Source organism: Glossina fuscipes, unplaced genomic scaffold, assembly GCF_014805625.2.
Source record: "Glossina fuscipes isolate IAEA_lab_2018 unplaced genomic scaffold, Yale_Gfus_2 0, whole genome shotgun sequence".
Lineage (NCBI taxonomy): Eukaryota > Metazoa > Arthropoda > Insecta > Diptera > Glossinidae > Glossina > Glossina fuscipes.
The window spans coordinates 14,562,639-14,580,158 of NW_023998414.1; the positions used below are offsets into that span (position 1 = coordinate 14,562,639).

Here is a 17,520-nt window from a genome sequence, read left to right on the forward strand (position 1 = left end):
ATTTGGAGAAATGTATACATCTAGTAGAAGTATATATAAATTTTATTTGTAAATCGTTTCATTCAATAGAAACTAGAAGTTCGTCAGATAATTTTAGTATCATCAAAGACTCGGATTCGAAACCCAATCACGTTGTATTTCATTTTCAAGTTGCAACTATAATTTTTTCCTCAATTGATTTTTTCCCCTCTTGAGTGCTCATCCAATGACTGATGATTTTTTCTATGGCGAGTCGAAATAGCTTTCACTATTAATATAGATATCCAAAAGGGGAAAAAATGGGTTCTGTTGTGCAACTTTTTTGCCGTTTATTATCGTTTAATTTCTTTTTCGACGAGGAGTTATTTGCGTATGGTCCTCACTTCAACATCTGACAGAGCTAGTGTATTTTTCAATGAATTTTTTGGTCAAAGCCTACTTCAATACAATCATATTCCTAATTGTAATGGCAGACTGCTCGATCTAGATCTATTGCTTGTCAATCCTCCGGAGATTGTTCTAAACTGCTGTCCACCTTGCAGCTGACGTGATAATCCGTATCATCCAGCAATTTGTTTGTCCTCTCTTTACAAGCAAGATGGCCCATTGAATAATTCTTAACATGCTAAATCCCACCTACAAATATAAAATACTACACTATAATGCTTAAATCTCATCTTCCGCATATTACGCTTGATTTCTCGGCTGCGAATATGAAAACTCCATTATCCTCGTTCTATAAAATTGAAAATCTCTCAAGAAATATTGTGAAAAGTGGTGCTACGTACGATTAATTCGTTTACTCCAAGGCATAGATTCAATTATCTCAACCAACGAAGCTACCGCAGATACCATCAAACGATAAAATTTTCGCTTCTTCTTATTTCTCAATACTTTAATAAATTTGTAAACTCCATAAGAAGAATATCCATATGTACCTTCTCAATCTCTTCTAATGACTCAGACTGATCTGGCAATATTGAAACGTCGAATCTCTTTACAAATCACAAACTCGTTTTTGATTCTGAATTTGGTCTTTTCAGACAATTAGTTATTGCTAGGTTTATGGTCACTGAAATGTAGTTGTCCGACTGGGCTTGGATGTGATCTTAACTCAGGGACACTTAATCATTCTTTGAAAACACAAATGTGAAAGCAGACATCTCGTCGAGAACTATGAAAGCATTGCCAATATTGAGCGGCTTATTTAAATTGTTTGAACGAATTGTTACTCAACACTCAGCATTCGTTATCAAATGTTATGCTTCTCCGTTTCCGTATGGCTTCCTAAAAGAGAAATTAACGATTGCGAATCTCTAAGAGAACACCGGCCATGGCTTCACGGCTCTTCCTAGTGACGCTCACACGGATGTTGCATGCACTGATTTTTTTGACTTAGTTAGCCATAAATTATTAATGTTAAAACAGCAATCTACCGTCTTCCCTGCATACTTATCGAAAGCTCTTGCCTCCACAATAGATCGCGCAGAGCTCTCTTTAACTATATAACCTCTGATGAATTCCCCGTGACTCATGTGTCCCTCAAGGCAGTCACTTACGACCTTTTCTATTTGTCCTACACATCAACGATCCCCTTTTAGTGATTAAGTCCAATCATATCTTAATGTACTCTGATGATATTAAACTGTTTTCTTCCTTTATCTTGAAATCGTACTCGTACCTACTTCAATCTGACTTAACTTGAGATAACTTGATTACATGATGGTCACTCAATTTTAACCTTCCATTCTCAAGCTCAACTCTTTTCGCTACAGATTATTCGGCGGATTGACAAAAGTTTGGAAATGTATGTAAGATTCGTTCAAGGCTTCATTCGGCTTTGAATAAAGCTAGGTCAGCGCTTTGTTTTACTCAACGTTGCTTTGAAGAGTTTTGTATTAGGATAAGGCTAGCCATGAGCTAAATCAGATCAGAGCTGTTGTGTGGTCCCCATCTTATAGGCGCGTTCAAAAGCATTCTTCACTCTTTGACCTTAGCAAATTGCGTTGGGACACGCTTGATTCTTTGGCTGCTTATGAAAATAGATTGCTTTCGTTTGCCTTAATGTCGCTTGATAAACGTAGGTATATCCTTGGTCTTTCCTTTTTAGTTAAGCTAATAAAGGGTATTATTATTGATTCGCATACTTGCCTGGTGAGATAAATTTCAATGTTCCGGATCGTTTCTCTAGACACTTTATTTTCATTAAAACTAAGTTAATGTAGATAACATAACGAGCTTTTCAACCTATTTAGAATCCTTTCTTTAAACCCTCTCAAATCAGCTCTTCTAAATTTACGCGCTTTATCAATATCGTATTAAAATTAGCTTCTAATCTTGATATGTTCGTATGATTCGAAAATTGAACTGGATTTGTTCATTATTATCGGTTACCAAGCTTTTGCATGTTTGCAATGGCCTAGCGGTGCACTTCCAACTCCCATTTACGTGCACGGGGCTTTTTTCCTTTTTTTTTTTCTCTTATTTATTTATACATGAATTCTCTTCTTTTGATTTTTCCCATATATTTTTCCTAAAATACTTTTCAATAGTTATTAATTAAATTATAGCTTAAGATTTATTTCTAAGAGTCAATTGAACTCGGCTGTTAATTTATTTTAGTTGAATTTCATATGTAAATAAATATATAAACAGTAACTTGAAATCTCTGTTGCAAATTAAAGATAAGTTAGAATTGGGTGTGGTACTGACGGAAAGCATAGACAACGATTTTGAGAGTTTGCAGTAAAACCAATTATCGGGCCGCAATTCCTTAACAAAAATCGCTGAATGTCCATTTCTCGAACTTAAAGGAGACAGTATTCGCAAAATGTATTATCGTCGTTTCGTTAAGTATGTAAAAGCCAATTTCCCCTCGTTATATTTTGTCAGGCAATGCCAACAAGTGCGCCTTGATATTATAAAAAGAATTTACAATTTTCAAAACGATAACGTAATTTGGAAGCTTTTTTCGAAGCTCATGACGTCATGCTGTAAAGGGAAGGGACAGATGCTTTTTTCGCCAGTAGTAGTAGTAGTAGTCCTGGTCTTGTGCAAGGCTGTGCTCGTTAGTAGTTAAACTGGCATAGCTTTGAATTGGGGTTCGATGCCAAAATGAAAGAAAACACGCAACTTCTAAGATTACCCATGAGTATTTAAGTATTAATATTAACATTTCGGAATTGGGTTATTGAAGTTGTGGACTCTCAACCCAGGGTTCATGCGTTTTCATTTCTGTTCACAAGAATACAATTTGAAAACAAAGCCAGTACCATCACACAACGGAAAATCTGTCAGGTTCAGAAAATTACCAATGCTCGCTTGTAGAATTACTCTCTGAGGTTACCATAGTCGAAGTTAATTTATTTTGATAAGTCGAAAGTTCGCCTGCCGCACTCCCATTTTTTTTTTGTTTTTTTTTTTAACCAAAAACAAATAAAAATGTTCTCCACATCAATTCCAAAACTGAACGCCCTTTTTTTTTCTTCTTGACATCTCCAGGGATGCCAATTTTGGTCCCCATTTCATTAATATTCTTGAAATGTGGGTAACTCTCACATTTCTACCCCGATTCTTGAATACTTTTTTAATTTCACGAATGTGAGAAGATTTATCCCTTTTTTGTGATCGATCAAAAGGAGAGTCTGCAAAATCCCAAGATTTTCTGCGGAATTTTCAAACAAGAATGTATATTACCGAGTTAAAATCCCGTACTTATTCTACTAGCTGTAAGTATTAAGTTTGGCTTTGAAGAAAGTCAAAAAAAGTCTAAATATTACTTTTTGTGCGAAAAACATTTCAACACTTTCGGCAAATCTTAAAAGCTGAAACAATTTTTAAGAATATAACTACGATTGATTAGGGACGCTTTGGAGCTGTGAGGTTATTTTGTCTTCTTCTGTACCACGTGAGTGGCCGAATAGGTAAGAATCGCGACTAACAAGTCACCGTCTACGTAAACTCACACATAAAGTTTACTTTGATCGTAGCCAATGCTCAATTGCCGATTGGGCACAAACCCACCATCACCTCACTTATATCTTTTCCTTACCTCACTTCTTTCTGGCCGTCAGGGCGTTACACGAACAGATGACATTCCCTGAATGAGAAGAGATTACTTTGTCTTCTGAGAGGGTAAATTGTCCCCGTCAAAATAGAAAAGACTCGGTGTTCGAAAACGGAGTATTTTACATGATCCTTAACAAAGTCCGCGATCAAATTAAGTTTCATTAATATTCATTTCTCCTGTCAACTGAGATAGTTACAGGATGAATAGGTATTACTACTGTTTTTTGTTTGTCACGTTTACCTTCGTCACGTTTTTCATACCCTACTAAATACATGAAACTTGAAACCCTTAAAAGAAACAATCAACATCTGTTGGTATATTGCTTTCACGCAACAGCTGATTAGTTATTCTCACGGTACTCTTAAATATGAAGACAAAATGTAAACATTCGAAAAATTCTAACAGATTTTGGGGCAAATAATTAAGAAAATGGCACGATTTTCGTTAGGTGTGCCAACATTTTGTGTTAGAAACTCATTGAAATTTTACCAGCAGCCACAACGGCAACAACACATTAAACAAGATGCCGGCGAGAAGGAATTAAATGCCTCCAGGTATTGCATGGCATTAGTAGAGTAAGTGATTGAAGCATGATCGCGGAGAAGTTATGTAAAAGAGAGTTAAAATAAAAAAAGAAAAATTATAGGAAAAATGATTACGAAAATTATTTGTGCACATTGCTGTTGGGAAAGGGTCAAAGACGACATGCGTTTGCGTTAAGAGCTCTTAATGTCGAATTAGCAAAGTGTGGCGCAATGGTAAGTAAATCCAATATCGTAAACAGAGTAACTGCTTATAACAAAATTAGTATGTAAACTTTTAGATTTCTGACCAACAACAACTTATTAAAATGCGTTTACAATTTTGGAGCGATTCAATAGATAAATGCTACGATTACCAAAAATCCTATGTGGCAGATCAGCCAGTATTAAGTGAACTGAAACATGTATAGTTAACGTACTTTACAATAGTTTTTCTAACCAACAGAAAATTTTTGCTATTCTTTAAATATTTAGACTTTGGGCTCCAATAAATTGAATAAAGTTTATTTAAAACGCTTGGTAACAGCTAGAGACCGTGCGCCCAATCAACCATTTGAGACCGTGAAAGATATGGAGAATTACTCAGAGCAAACTTATTCCTCATTGTTGTACCTTCTCGTAGAATTATGTGGTGTTAAAGACCTCCATGTAGATCATGCTGCTTCACATTTGGGAAAAGCCCAAGGCGTGGTTACGCTATTAAGAGCCGTTCCTTACACTAAGCGCGGACAAACACTAAATGTTCCTCAGGAACTACTCATTAAAAACGGTGTTAGTGAAGAACGTTTCTTAAGGCACAAATTCGATGACAAAGGCGTCGCAGATTGTGTATTTCAGATAGCGGCTGTAGCTCACCAACATTTAGAAAAGGTAAGGAAAGTAGAATTCTGTTTTCAATGTCATCCTCTTATGTCTGCTTTTTCCAGGCTCGTTCTCTCGCGGACAAAATACCTAAATTGATACGTAAAGTTTTCCTACCTTCCGTTAACGTAGAACGATATTTGGAACGCCTGAGAGCAGCGAATTTCAAGTAATTTTTTATTCAGATTAAATTCATAAAAAATAGATAAAACATGAAAGTCAGAAATTCTTCTTTCTTTAGCATAACTCATAACAGTTGCCTGCAAAGGGATTCAATGTTGCCACTGGCTTTATACATGCATAATCTGCGTGGAAAATATTAAATAGGATCCAGATATTCACGTGGGACAAAACGATAATTTTTAGATAAATCACGAAGAGCATCGGCTATTATATAACATACTATATTGTAAATTGCTCTAAAATGTGATAAAGTAATGATATAATGTGTAATGGTTATTCCGTGAATATATGCTTACAATTTATCGACATCATATGTACTGGTTTGGGAGCCTTTCTTCATGGTTGTGAAACCGTTTATAACTTCACTGTAGCTGAGATTTGTTGGTATTTTTGAAGTGTTTCGCATATAACTCGACTTAGAGAGGTATTCCCAAAATAATTTCTCAAAGATGGTAATGCATTGGGCATTCTTTTTATGCCCAGTCTGTGAGCCTTGGTCCAAAGTGTGGAATGACTTCGTAAAGGGAACGAGCAATGGCACGGTAAATTTTTGTTGATCGGCTTCTGGCATTATAATAATTGGGTTTTCTTTCGGCAAATTAACCTTTATATCGATGTGAAGAAATACATGCTCCACAAAGCTATCTTGCCGCCATTTGGGATTGTCAATTGATTCGACTTCGGTCAATAATTGTTTGGCAATTTGAGTAGACTTGTCGAGTATGCGATGCACTTCCAAGATAGCAGGTATACGCTTAAAGTGCAATGGCTTATCGTAAGTCCTCACTGACACTATACATAAGCGCGAATGATGAGCTTTCAAGTTAAATTCACTTGGTTCAAAACTAAAGCTAAAGTATCGGCTGATGACGTATCTGAAACGAATTCGATTTCATAATGTGGACTATTATGTAAAACGAATTAACTTGATAAGGACATACGGTTGCCACTTAAAGTCCATGCACTTTTGATTGTAATTATGCACGGCCACCATAAGAAACTGCTCTTCGTTCATTTCAGTACTAAACTCTAGTTTGTTCGGATAGATTACGTATAAGAAATCGGCACAGTCATAATCATAGGTAGGAGCTTCCTTCTCGGGTTCCGGCTGTGTCAAAAAGCCTTTACAGCTAATCGGAACTTTATAACGCACATTATTGAAAGACAAACTTAATTCCAACTGAAGATAAAGGGACCTCATAAATATATCTAAAATAGTTCCTTTAATTTATCTATTGATTACATGATTTTCAAATTCGCTAGGACGGTATTCCACAATTAAGGGCCATACGCTTAGTAACGGTACTACCAGATTTGGATTTATTAAACGGAAACCGCGTTCGCGACCCTTAAACAACACTTGTATGCTTTGCATTGTTTTATTGCAAATCCATATCGGCTGAGCGACTCGTTGAAAATCTTTAATATTAACGGGTATCAATTCATGAGTTAGAATACAATCGACGGGATCAAAGGCGACAACATTTATATGGAAATGCATGAGAATTGTGCGCGAATCCGAGGTCCTACAATAATTAATTTTTGAATCTCTTTTTTCATTTCTAATATATATAAAGCATAAGTTATCGGTAGATTACTTCATTTCAAATGTCAGCACATATGTGCCGAATAGATAGAAATAAGCAATTACGCTCATGGCCACCAAATCATCGGCATTCATAACAATCATCTCTTGTGTTATATTAACCAAATAACGGTGCGGACAATGATAGAGGTAACGAAACTGATTGAAGCCTACTCGTGTCTGTTTGAGGACACAATCGCAGTTTTTGATTCGCTTCAATTGTAACGTCAACTTCTCCTTACTCATATTTTTAAGCCAACAAACAATTTTCAATGGCTTACTATTCAACTGACTAGTGGGTATAACAAAATTATGCTCAATACATTGTTGTCCTTCAGCGATTTTCGCATTGAATCTGTGTAGAAAGAAATTATATCAAAATTAAGAATTATATAATACGGACATTAAAATTACTTATCAACATCTAAATATTCCCAATAATAGACCTTTAACAAAGGCGGTCTGACAACGGTTATGTTTTCGATTTTAAACAGTTGAAAACTCGTCCTTTCAACTTGCGGTTTAGACTGCTCGCATCCCTCTCCCGCCTGTTCGTCCATTAGTAGCAAATAAATAATTAAGAAATTCACGAATTAAATGAAAAAAACGAAATTTATTTTAATAGAAAAAAAGACGTGCTTGATTTGTTTGGTTTATATATACTATGTAAATGAAATTATAGTCAAAAAAACTTTGAAACGAACTTCGACGCTGCCTGCTTAATTAAAATTAAGTTTACAACGCAAAGTTTGTAGTACTTCAATTCAATTCAATATTAACCGATAAAATGCTCGGTACGAGCGGTAAACCGATAATATATGATGAATCAAACATCTGTTGATTCAAGCATCGAAATATATCAAAAAAAATTGTCGCACTATAAAGCGCACGGTTGGGTATCGCAATGGCCACTGCAACGCATGCTACGTTTGTTCAGCTTGACTATAGTTTCAATGGTCCTGCAAATGAATACTTTTCAAAAGTATACGCATTTGCATACAAAGGCATACAAAATGCCTAATAGAAAAACAACTCGTTAAAAACTTCATATCCATCTCCAGAAAGCAATTGGACAATTTTTGTTGTAAATAAAAATATTATTTCTGAAGAAATACACGGCAGAACTGTGCTGTTCCTTTCGGTGACAACTGTGCTTTTGAGAGCAGTAAATAATAAAAATACTTTCAAACTTTTATCACTTCGTGCATTTCCGCTTTAGCGGGTGCCACTTTAGATTCTGATATTATGTTTACTAAAGGATGATGTTATTGGATCCGTAATTTGGCCGGAACTTGGATGATACGGGATGACATAAATTCCCCGATTCGATCGGGGTGTTTGTAACATTTTTGGGACCGTTGTATTTTTATATAACGCAAAAGAAATTGAAAACAAGTCGTGCATAGTTTGAACAAAAAATTTGTAGACTTGCTCTCAAAGAGAATGGTACTGCTCTTTGTCAACTTAAACCTTTTTATCCATAGAAAAAAAAAAAAAAAAAAAAACATATAAATAAAGTTTGTTCCGTCTTTTTAATCAATAGAGAACGCACCTTGATTAAAAAATGTTTGCTTTATTTTGGAAGGTCATATCAACTTTCACGCATCGTATGTAAATCTATTTAAGAAATTGTTTATATAGCAATGCATAGCAACGAAATAGGCGTTATGTTAAAAGAAAATGGTAAAGAAAGGGTCCTTACGTACAGCTCTTTCAATAAGTTTCTTTTTATTTGAGTTTTAATCCAGTCTGATCAAATTCGTATCTTTTTTTTGTACAGTAAGTATTAAGCTTTCTAATTCTTTCTCTGAACATTCTTCAAGTATTGTATGATTGGTCCATTGGGTGTGCTCACACAAATTTCTTTCGTCGTCAGGTATGTAATAAAATTATGTGCTCTTGAAAACTTAAATTCATTTATTTTGGCTGAAAGTCAGCCAAAAAAAATTAAGAGTCGAATTCAATGGACTCCTAGAACTAAACCCTATATTAATTGATATTAAGAATTTGTATAAAAAAGGAAAAAACAATAATAAGAATTATTAAATAATAATTCATCTATAAGAAAAAGAAGAGAGAAAAAAAAAAGGATGTACACACTAGCACAGAGGCACACCCACAACCAGTACACAACCAAATTACGAGTGAACCCCTAAGCCATCGCAAACATGCGAAAGCTTGGCAAGCGATGCAGTAAACAACACAAACTTATTTTCGATTCGTAATAAGATATCAAGGTTAAAAGTTAGTCTCAATGCCACATAGGCAAATCGCGCATATTAAGCAAAGTAGTTTTGATAGACTTTATAGAATCCGATATTGAAATTATGTGATAGACATCATTTTGACTTAGCTTAATGAACAGTTAGAATTGCTTTTGAACAGACTCAACTGAATCGTCATAACGCATATAGAAAGAAGACTACACAACAGAAGCATATTCAAGTTTTGGTCTAAGAAAGCACATGCATAGCCTTTTCATAATGAAAGTATCCTATGCTCTTTGGACCACTCCTCAATGAAACCTAACGTGGACCTAACACTGTGCGAATTAAAATCTAATATTTGGTCGCATAGAACCCCTAAATCGATGGACGAATCTACGCTTTTCAATTTGTGTGAATCAATGAAATATTCAGCATTGAATGGCTTCATCCTTGAGAATAACAGCTTCTTACATTGTTTTAAATTTAATTTCATAAAACATAACGAGCACCATGTAAGCAAATTATTTAAGTCAGTTTAAAGCGGTTCCAGGAAGAAGGAACCAAACAGTTTAACATCGTCAGCGTGCATTAAGATCTGGCTGGATTTAATTACCGAGAGGAGATCATTAATATATAAATGAAATGAAAGGGGTCCTAAGTTGCTGTCTTGACGGACGCCAGATCTCATGGGAAATTCATCTAAGATGATGAACTTAAACAGAACCCTGAATAATCTCTTATGCAGATACGTGCTTAAGCTTCATTAAGCAGAAAGGCAAGCCACAGGCCTGGAGTTTGCAGATCAATAAATTGTGGTTAACTAAGTCAAACGCTTTACTAAAATCAGTATATACGACATGCGTACGCGAGCCACCAGAAAGAGCCTTGAAAATATGGCAAGTGAACTCTAAGGTGATTCGTGAAAGTGGATCTTCACTCGCTCAACAACTCGTTCAAACAATTTATGTAAGACACGCACTTTGGCGATGAATCTACAGTCCTTTACCGGATGTCTATTTCCACATTTTTGAATTGGAATATGGAAACTACTCTTCCAAGACAACGGGAAAAACCTAATTTGAAGGACTGATTGAAAATCATTGAAATAGCAGCAGATAGCTCGTCAGAGCATATTTTAAGTATACATAAGGGGATCCCATCAGGTCCAAACGCAGAAGTACATTTTAGGGACCTTAAACCATCCAAAAAATCATTTTCTAAAATGGCAAAGTTAGGAGTCAAAGCCGAACGAGATATCGATACGGAGAGTTGACAATTGAATGGGAATTACCAGTTGAAAAATTTTGTCGGAAGTACTCAGCAAAGGGATTCGAGGTTTCAATATCATCAGAGTCGTCAGATCCATTAGAAGAAACATGCGAGGAATATAAACAGATTTCTCTTTTGGAGTTAGCGAACTTAAAAAAATGTCTAGGATTAACAAGCAATGAAGATTTTATCAACTAAATAATATTGGTAGTTGAACTAACTAAATATATACCTTGATGCGGAATAGGCAAAACAGTTGTAAGCAGGACCACTTTTCATAAATTGCTTGAAAAGTTTGTTTTTCCTATTTTTGTAATATTTAATTGTCTGGTTAAACCATGGTGGGCATCTGCTTCAAGCGCAAGCTTGCTTGTCGGAACGGATGCAGAAATAGCTAGGTTTAATACATTATAGAAAGAAGACTGTAAGCTTCAATAGTAAGTTAGATTAGTAACTAAGTAAGTAAGGTTTCAATATTTACATTAAAGATATCAACCATAATGTCTGAAAGATGTGATTTAAGCAGTAAAGTATTAGCTATGTTAAAATCATAATACTTATTGGAGGAAATTGGATTTGGCGCATTAGAGTAGTTCAAGGGACAATCATGCCTGTAATAAAAGGAAATACAAATTGATGGATAACAGGTATCCTTAGCAAATAACATCTGGACAGCGGTTTGCAACTATATCCGCGAAGTTAGCAAAGCAAACGTCCAGCAGTCTACCATTGCAATTAGGGGCACGGTTGTATTGCAGTAAATTACGATCAATTAATTCATTGAAAAACACGTACAACCAGAATTATCACTATAACACCAAGTGACTTGTGGCAAATTGAAATTCCCCAACACTATGACTATATTAGTAGCTTTAGACTCCTCGGCCACGTTACAAATGAGGGGAGCATGTTTCCTATAAAAGGAGATATCCGCATTTTGGGGAATGTAGGAGCAAGTTACGTATAACTGCTTATTGACAACTTTCGCTCGAATGGCAATAAATTCAACGTCGAGAGGAGTAGGAAATTCAATCGAATAGGAGGGAACTGCAGCAGATATGACAATTATGGCACCACCATCAGTGCGATCCTATCGATCCTTTCTGAAAATTTGAAAAGAACTGTGGAAAAGTTCCGACGAATGTAAATCAGACTTTAATCAAGCTTCAGTGAAGGCAAAACAGGAAAACTCCGTGCCCACTGAATTAAGGAAAGTACAGCGAATTTTCAAATTTAGGCTTCTAACATTTTGGTAAATCAAAGGTATTGGACCTGAAGAAATATTTAGTTTCTTAAGGGTAGAAGAGCTACCGAATTAGCAGTTCGGAGACGATCTTGAGCAATGAATTCCTTAATTAAGCATCCAACTGGCCACAAAATTTAGCAAAATTTCCATATATTCAGTCGGAAATAATACCTTAAAAGACAACTTAGCTCCAGGTTGAGATGGAGCCAATTTGAAAATTTTGACACGCTTTAAATTGATGGATGGGAGTATTGCAGCCGGATAACTTTTTATATTATCCAAAGAGGTGTTAGGCGCCTGTCTTGACAGGAATATTCCCTTTCTGAGGGGTAGTGCAGGTAGACAGTTTTGAGTTGGCGAAAATATAGAGGGATTGGCACACTTGCATGTGCAGCTAGTGATCTGCAATCCTATAAATTTGTTAAATCTGATACAATGCAGTAAATTCACTGCTATCTTTGTAACACAGTGTACCATCAGTTACACCGTAGAATATATTTTATATACAACGTTGCAAAATTCCGTATACCCGCTAAACATGCAATTTCTCTTTTCGCGTACAGAGTTGCTAAAGTTTTATTGCTAACTCTGATACTCGCGAGAAAAACTTGAAAAGGTGAAATTACGTTACCATGGGAAGCCTGAATCATGCAAATTGGTTTTGTTGCATTTTTTGATGAATAGTGGAAAGACATAGAGAGCGCAGATAAAAGCGGATTAGTTAAGTTACGCGACGGCGGTGGCATGTTTTGTTTTGTATAATTTTGTACTGATGAGTAGAAATGATAAAGCAATAAAACTTTATTGGTTTTGCTTTCTAAATTTGATTAAAAAGATTGCAAACACAGCGTGCGTGACAACGGTCTGAGGAAAATATTTTCGACATAAAAAAAAGACGCGCAAATTATTTTCTCAGCATTGTGAAAAAACGGTAATAACAAAAACTGTAAATGAGAGAGAGCAAGATAGTAAAGAAGCAATCAAAATTAAAATAAGTTTTGGAAAAAATATAAAATTTGATTAAAATAAAGAAAGCATACAATACGATCAGAAAGTGTCATAAAAAAAAAATAAATAAATTTCATTAAGAATACTTGTTCCCAACGAAAGTAAGAAAAGGATTACAATAAATAAATTTTTGGAATGCTTCTAAAAGGTAATCGATCATTAATAATTGATTTTTCTTCTATTATAAATATATTGTAATTAAGTATTTTTGCCCTTAAACTCTTTTGACATTGTTTCACCCGCTCTACAGCGGTGGACAACGCCTCTTGTTAAAATATTTTTCTTACATATTTTCTTTTATCTGTCTACAAGATAGTCTGCGTCATCTTCCTAAGGAGAGAATGCTTTTTTTTTTTTTTTACGTGCATGTTTATGTGTATGCACTGCTTTAGTGCAAAAATAATTTCCTTATTACTAATTACTTCATGATTAGCATTAGTTCTAGGTACCGATGTAATCAGCTGTAGCTGTAATGAGATATTTTGGAGACCAATATTTTTTTACTCTTATATTTTCCGTACATATACCCAGTTGTGTTCTCTTATTCCATTTAATTTCGTTTCTTTCATTTTTTTTTTGTTTTGTCATTGTCAAAATTATCACAAATTTTGCTTTTTTTCTATAATTATTTCAGTTTAAGAGAGTGTATGTTGACTTTTTTCACAATCTCTTAAACTGCACACATTTTGATTCATATTGATTACAAAAACGGTGTTCATTACTGCAGTCAGTTTGTGTTGTTATCAGTTGTTCTTAAGAACGTGCATTAGATCGTAAAACTTGAAATTTTTTTTTTTAAACTGTAATTGTATGTGCATTTTGTGGAATTGTGAACTATTTTTTTTTACATCAGCGCTCTCGGACAACCACTATTTCAATCTCTCTCACTTCCACTCTCACTCTCTCGCTATTTCCACTCCTTTAATTTGCTCCTATTTCGGTATTTCTTTTTTATTGCAGTTCTATTTTAGCTACGTTAATATTTCCTCTCACATATTTTCGTGACATACGATGAAGGTATTGGTAGTAACTAGCGCTATAGCTATAAGCAACCCTAACTTCCGTTATTCTATTGCAAGAAATATTAGGGTGTTGTCCCCTTTTTTCTATCCCTATTTCTCTTATAATGCTCCTCAGTAATGCTTGCATCATTTTTATAATTAACTCTGAAATTTAGAGATATAGTAGCTACGTTGTATGATTCGTAACACCTTGAAATTAGATGCCCAATGAGTTACGTATGTATATGTCATCTGAAGTCAAAATGAGGTTAAAACTTAATTAAGCCATGTACATGCATTCTTTTAACGAAATTTCCGAAATTGGATGTATATAACTCCCTTCTGGAAGTTACAAATGTTTGACGGTCCGATGTCCCACCTACGTATTTTTGTTTTTCAATTATATATTGAAAGCTTACTAGTTAAAAAGCACGCTGTTGAAATTGGATTGGCTCGCACTATGCTAATGGAAAATAGTATTTGCATGAATGAGGACATTTTGGATCGGATAGGATCATTTTAAAAGCCTTCGCAAGTTGGTATTGCAAATGGGATACATCGGTCGAACGGCATGCCTACAGTGCTACGTAACTGAGAACATCTCTGTTTTTCCAATGAATTTAAAAAATCGTTTTCTACTCATTACTTACAAACTACAGCAGACAAAATGTACAAAAATTTGAGGGCTACGTGGTGTAACATTTCATGACAAAAAAAATGTGAAGAATCGTATTAAGACTAGTGGTGTAGGGTATGTAATCCGACTTGGCTTAGTGTAACGTGTTAGCTTTTTATAAATATTTTCAAATTATTTATTTCCAAACGATATTGTTTCGATATTCGACTTGACTACTTACTTCAGCACAGTGTTGAATATGATCCCGGTCATTGATATCCTCATAATTAATACGAAAACTGTACGAAATGTGATTCTTCAACTTTTTGTTAGAATCGTTGGAAAAGTAAGAATGGAAATTGTCCCTAGTGTCCCCAGAAAAAAAGAAGTGGGTTAAGTTGGTGGGTATCTATACGATTCACGTCACAAAAAATGTATCCTTCGCACTTTTCTTTTTGTTTCTTTCTATTTCGTTGTAATTGTTTATTATATTGGATGATAATATCGAATGTGAATGTCTTCGTTATCACCGGCAGCACAATACCATTTTTTTATATCCACATCCGTAAGCAGAGAATAAGTATTAACTATTTCTCTTCTGTTTACAACTTCAAAGAATATTTATTTATCAGGAATTATGTACATATTTTTGATCAGTTTATGATTTTTAGTTGAGTGAGCCCTTTCCTACAGTTATCGTACGGTCCCCAGTTACAAGAGATGAGATTGATTATGAGACTTAATGCATATATTCTTTGTTGGTGGGTGCCAATGATCTACATAATCCACAACCAGCTCCACATGAAACGAGAAACTGCATTTTCAATTTATATTTTTACCAAGTCGAGCTGAAAAATCAGTGTAAAAATAGAAACTATGCAGAATAAATATGTGGCAGTTTTAGTTTTATATAATGCGATAGATTTGTCGAGAAAGAGAAAGCATAGCTTTCCAAACGAAATCCTCTACTTTTTGGACTGATTCATTTGCATAATGAATTTCAACTTGTATTTAGGTAGATATTTCTAGGATATGCTTAATCAAGATCCTTTTCTTTAGCCGAATGCACCTCAGGTGCATTTCATCGGGTGAGTGTGGAAGTCATGATGGACTTTAGTTCAAAAGTTTCAACATTTTTCTCTTTTAACAGCGTTAAGTTTGAGATTATTATCTCGTACTCAAAAGTTTTAGTAGGTAATTTTGGCAGCTTCGTGGCCACAGCCGCATTTTATCTAAATTTAACCATTCATCATACGGGTTTCTTCTGGTATTTGATAAACATACCTTTTACTAACTTAACGATAGAGCTTTCGTTTTCATTGGGCTAATTAGAAGTGTTTTTAACAATCGCTTTATCGAGTTATAAGTAGAGATCATTGGAATGATGCTTGTTGTGCACGGTTTAGGGGGCACGGTTTGAAGGGAATGATTTGTAATAAGAATTGCTGTGTTAAGCAAGTATTCTCTCTTGGGCTCTTGAGCTTACTGTGATCATTTTGTGAAGTAAGAGGTACTTTTTTTGAGAATAGATAAGAACCAAAAAATATAGACGCACATGATCCAAATTTATTATTTCAAAATGCTATTACGGGGTAATGTTACTACACTAGCCCTTCTTCCTATGAGAGATATGTTGTCATAGAAATCTATAAATTTGGAGCAGTTGACCTTCATCTCGAAATGTTATCATGAACCAATTTCGACTGCGAAATATTAAAGACCAGACGGTTTTCTTATATGAAGGCTTACCTTTCATAGCAAAACTTATATAGGAGCGTTTCAAGTTTTCACATGTGTTTAACATAGCGGAATTCTATTTCTTCGTCCTTTCCTTTCATATAACGTTGTTGTTGTTTTAAAGTAAGGCGTATTTTATGAAGAAGTCTTACAAATTGCCCGACTCAGACCATTTCTCAATAGCGAATCAGCCAAACATGTCAATATATCGAATTTTGTCCAAAATATGTGAAAAACCACTACACTCTAGTAGGTTAAACAAAAAATAGAAGCATAAGCATTCAGAAATTAATTCCGAATCGGTTGGATTAATAAAAGACAGGTCTATAATAAGTCCTTCCGGTGAATGTCCGTAATTAGAAATCGGAAAATGTTAGTTTTTAATCCTTTCTATTGACATTCTGTTTGATATGTAGTAGTGAGTCATACAAGAGGTCCCCGTTGTCTTTTGAGCTTCGTTTAGTAGCTTGCTCTTGCTTTTTCAAATGATCCCGAAACTATCGTGTGGATGATGTTTAGTGTCCTGAAGGCTTGCGTGCCGATCCTGCTCCACCAGTTGCAAAATTTTACCATCAAATTTTCCAGTGACTGGCCGACCATGGCGAGATGCACCTTTGACATCGAATTTTCCGAACCAGAATCGAGCAAACCGCACACTTGTGCTTCTTCTACTCACAGCATTCGCCCCGTACACTTCACACATTTTTCGGCATATTTTTGCATTCTTAACCTTTTTTATAGCAAAAAAGCATCACATAGCGTATTTCTTTACATACGAGCAAACAATTAGAAAACTATCTTCACGAAAAATGCTGGGTGAAATGTTACCTTTCGTTCAAGAAGACTAGATGAATGTTGCCCGATATACCATTGTTTCCGTTTATCAGAAATACGCATCAAAGGCATGTTCTTAATTATCCTAACATTCGGAGTGGACTTATATTCATTTTCGAGCTGCTCACGTGAAAACTTTCATCATACAATCGAAAATCTATAATTTACAATTTATATGCAGTATTGACCTACGATCATCTAGAAGATGGATGTAACTGGGCGTAAATTTCCTGTAAACCGGCAAACTGATACGATGCGTAATCAAGGGTGTGAAGATAAATTCGAATTTAACTAGTAAAGACATCTACCATTTCAGTTAACATACCGCTGTTAACAACTTAACAGAGCTCATGTTAAATAATTACAATTGAGATATGGTTGAT

General features: G+C 35.0%; 4 protein-coding genes across 6 annotated transcripts in view; 2 read left to right on the forward strand and 2 right to left on the reverse strand.

The window, feature by feature from the left end:
- Positions 1–3,483: 3,483 nt before the first annotated feature.
- LOC119637794 (NADH dehydrogenase (ubiquinone) complex I, assembly factor 6 homolog) lies at positions 3,484–5,928 on the forward strand. 2 transcript variants are annotated; one of them, XM_038034112.1, is made up of 7 exons: positions 3,484–3,707; positions 4,497–4,602; positions 4,695–4,806; positions 4,872–4,994; positions 5,065–5,460; positions 5,517–5,620; positions 5,693–5,928. In XM_038034112.1, the coding sequence occupies exons 1-7, from the start codon at positions 3,665–3,667 to the stop codon at positions 5,772–5,774; spliced, it is 966 nt and encodes a 321-aa protein (XP_037890040.1). In that variant the 5' UTR covers positions 3,484–3,664; the 3' UTR covers positions 5,775–5,928. The 2 variants fall into 2 exon arrangements, with proteins under 2 accessions (XP_037890040.1, XP_037890029.1); XM_038034101.1 differs by having other exon boundaries at positions 3,489–3,707; positions 4,497–4,623; positions 5,693–5,925.
- Positions 5,927–6,835, reverse strand: LOC119644838. Its single transcript, XM_038044597.1, has 2 exons — positions 6,576–6,835; positions 5,927–6,509 (listed from the first exon to the last, which is right to left on the reverse strand). Exons 1-2 carry the CDS (start codon positions 6,833–6,835, stop codon positions 5,927–5,929), a joined length of 843 nt encoding a protein of 280 aa, XP_037900525.1.
- On the reverse strand, positions 6,729–7,779 carry LOC119644840. Its single transcript, XM_038044600.1, has 3 exons — positions 7,634–7,779; positions 7,233–7,574; positions 6,729–7,160 (listed from the first exon to the last, which is right to left on the reverse strand). Exons 1-3 carry the CDS (start codon positions 7,777–7,779, stop codon positions 6,863–6,865), a joined length of 786 nt encoding a protein of 261 aa, XP_037900528.1. The 3' UTR covers positions 6,729–6,862.
- Positions 7,780–12,610: 4,831 nt separating this feature from the next.
- LOC119637525 (ras-related protein Ral-a) overlaps positions 12,611–17,520 on the forward strand; it is a 36,567-nt gene continuing 31,657 nt past the window's right edge. For both annotated transcript variants that reach the window (XM_038033598.1, XM_038033589.1), the window contains exon 1: positions 12,611–13,097. The gene's annotated coding sequence lies outside the window, so the exon portion shown is untranslated. The remainder of the gene's footprint in view (positions 13,098–17,520) is intronic.

Bases quoted from the DNA above. Each gene is read 5' to 3' on its own strand.
- LOC119637794 (XM_038034101.1), top strand. From the start codon at position 3,665: ATGTATATTACCGAGTTAAAATCCCGTACTTATTCTACTAGCT. The intron at 3,708-4,496 runs GTAAGTATTAAG...GATTTTCGTTAG, and splicing joins CCGTACTTATTCTACTAGCT to GTGTGCCAACATTTTGTGTT. The intron at 4,995-5,064 runs GTATAGTTAACG...TTAAATATTTAG, and splicing joins TATTAAGTGAACTGAAACAT to ACTTTGGGCTCCAATAAATT.
- LOC119644838 (XM_038044597.1), bottom strand. From the start codon at position 6,835: ATGAGGTCCCTTTATCTTCAGTTGGAATTAAGTTTGTCTTTCAATAAT. The intron at 6,510-6,575 runs GTATGTCCTTAT...AATTCGTTTCAG, and splicing joins ATGGACTTTAAGTGGCAACC to ATACGTCATCAGCCGATACT.
- LOC119644840 (XM_038044600.1), bottom strand. From the start codon at position 7,779: ATGGACGAACAGGCGGGAGAGGGATGCGAGCAGTCTAAACCGCAAGTT. The intron at 7,575-7,633 runs GTAATTTTAATG...CTTTCTACACAG, and splicing joins GAATATTTAGATGTTGATAA to ATTCAATGCGAAAATCGCTG. The intron at 7,161-7,232 runs GTAATCTACCGA...TAATTATTGTAG, and splicing joins GTGCTGACATTTGAAATGAA to GACCTCGGATTCGCGCACAA.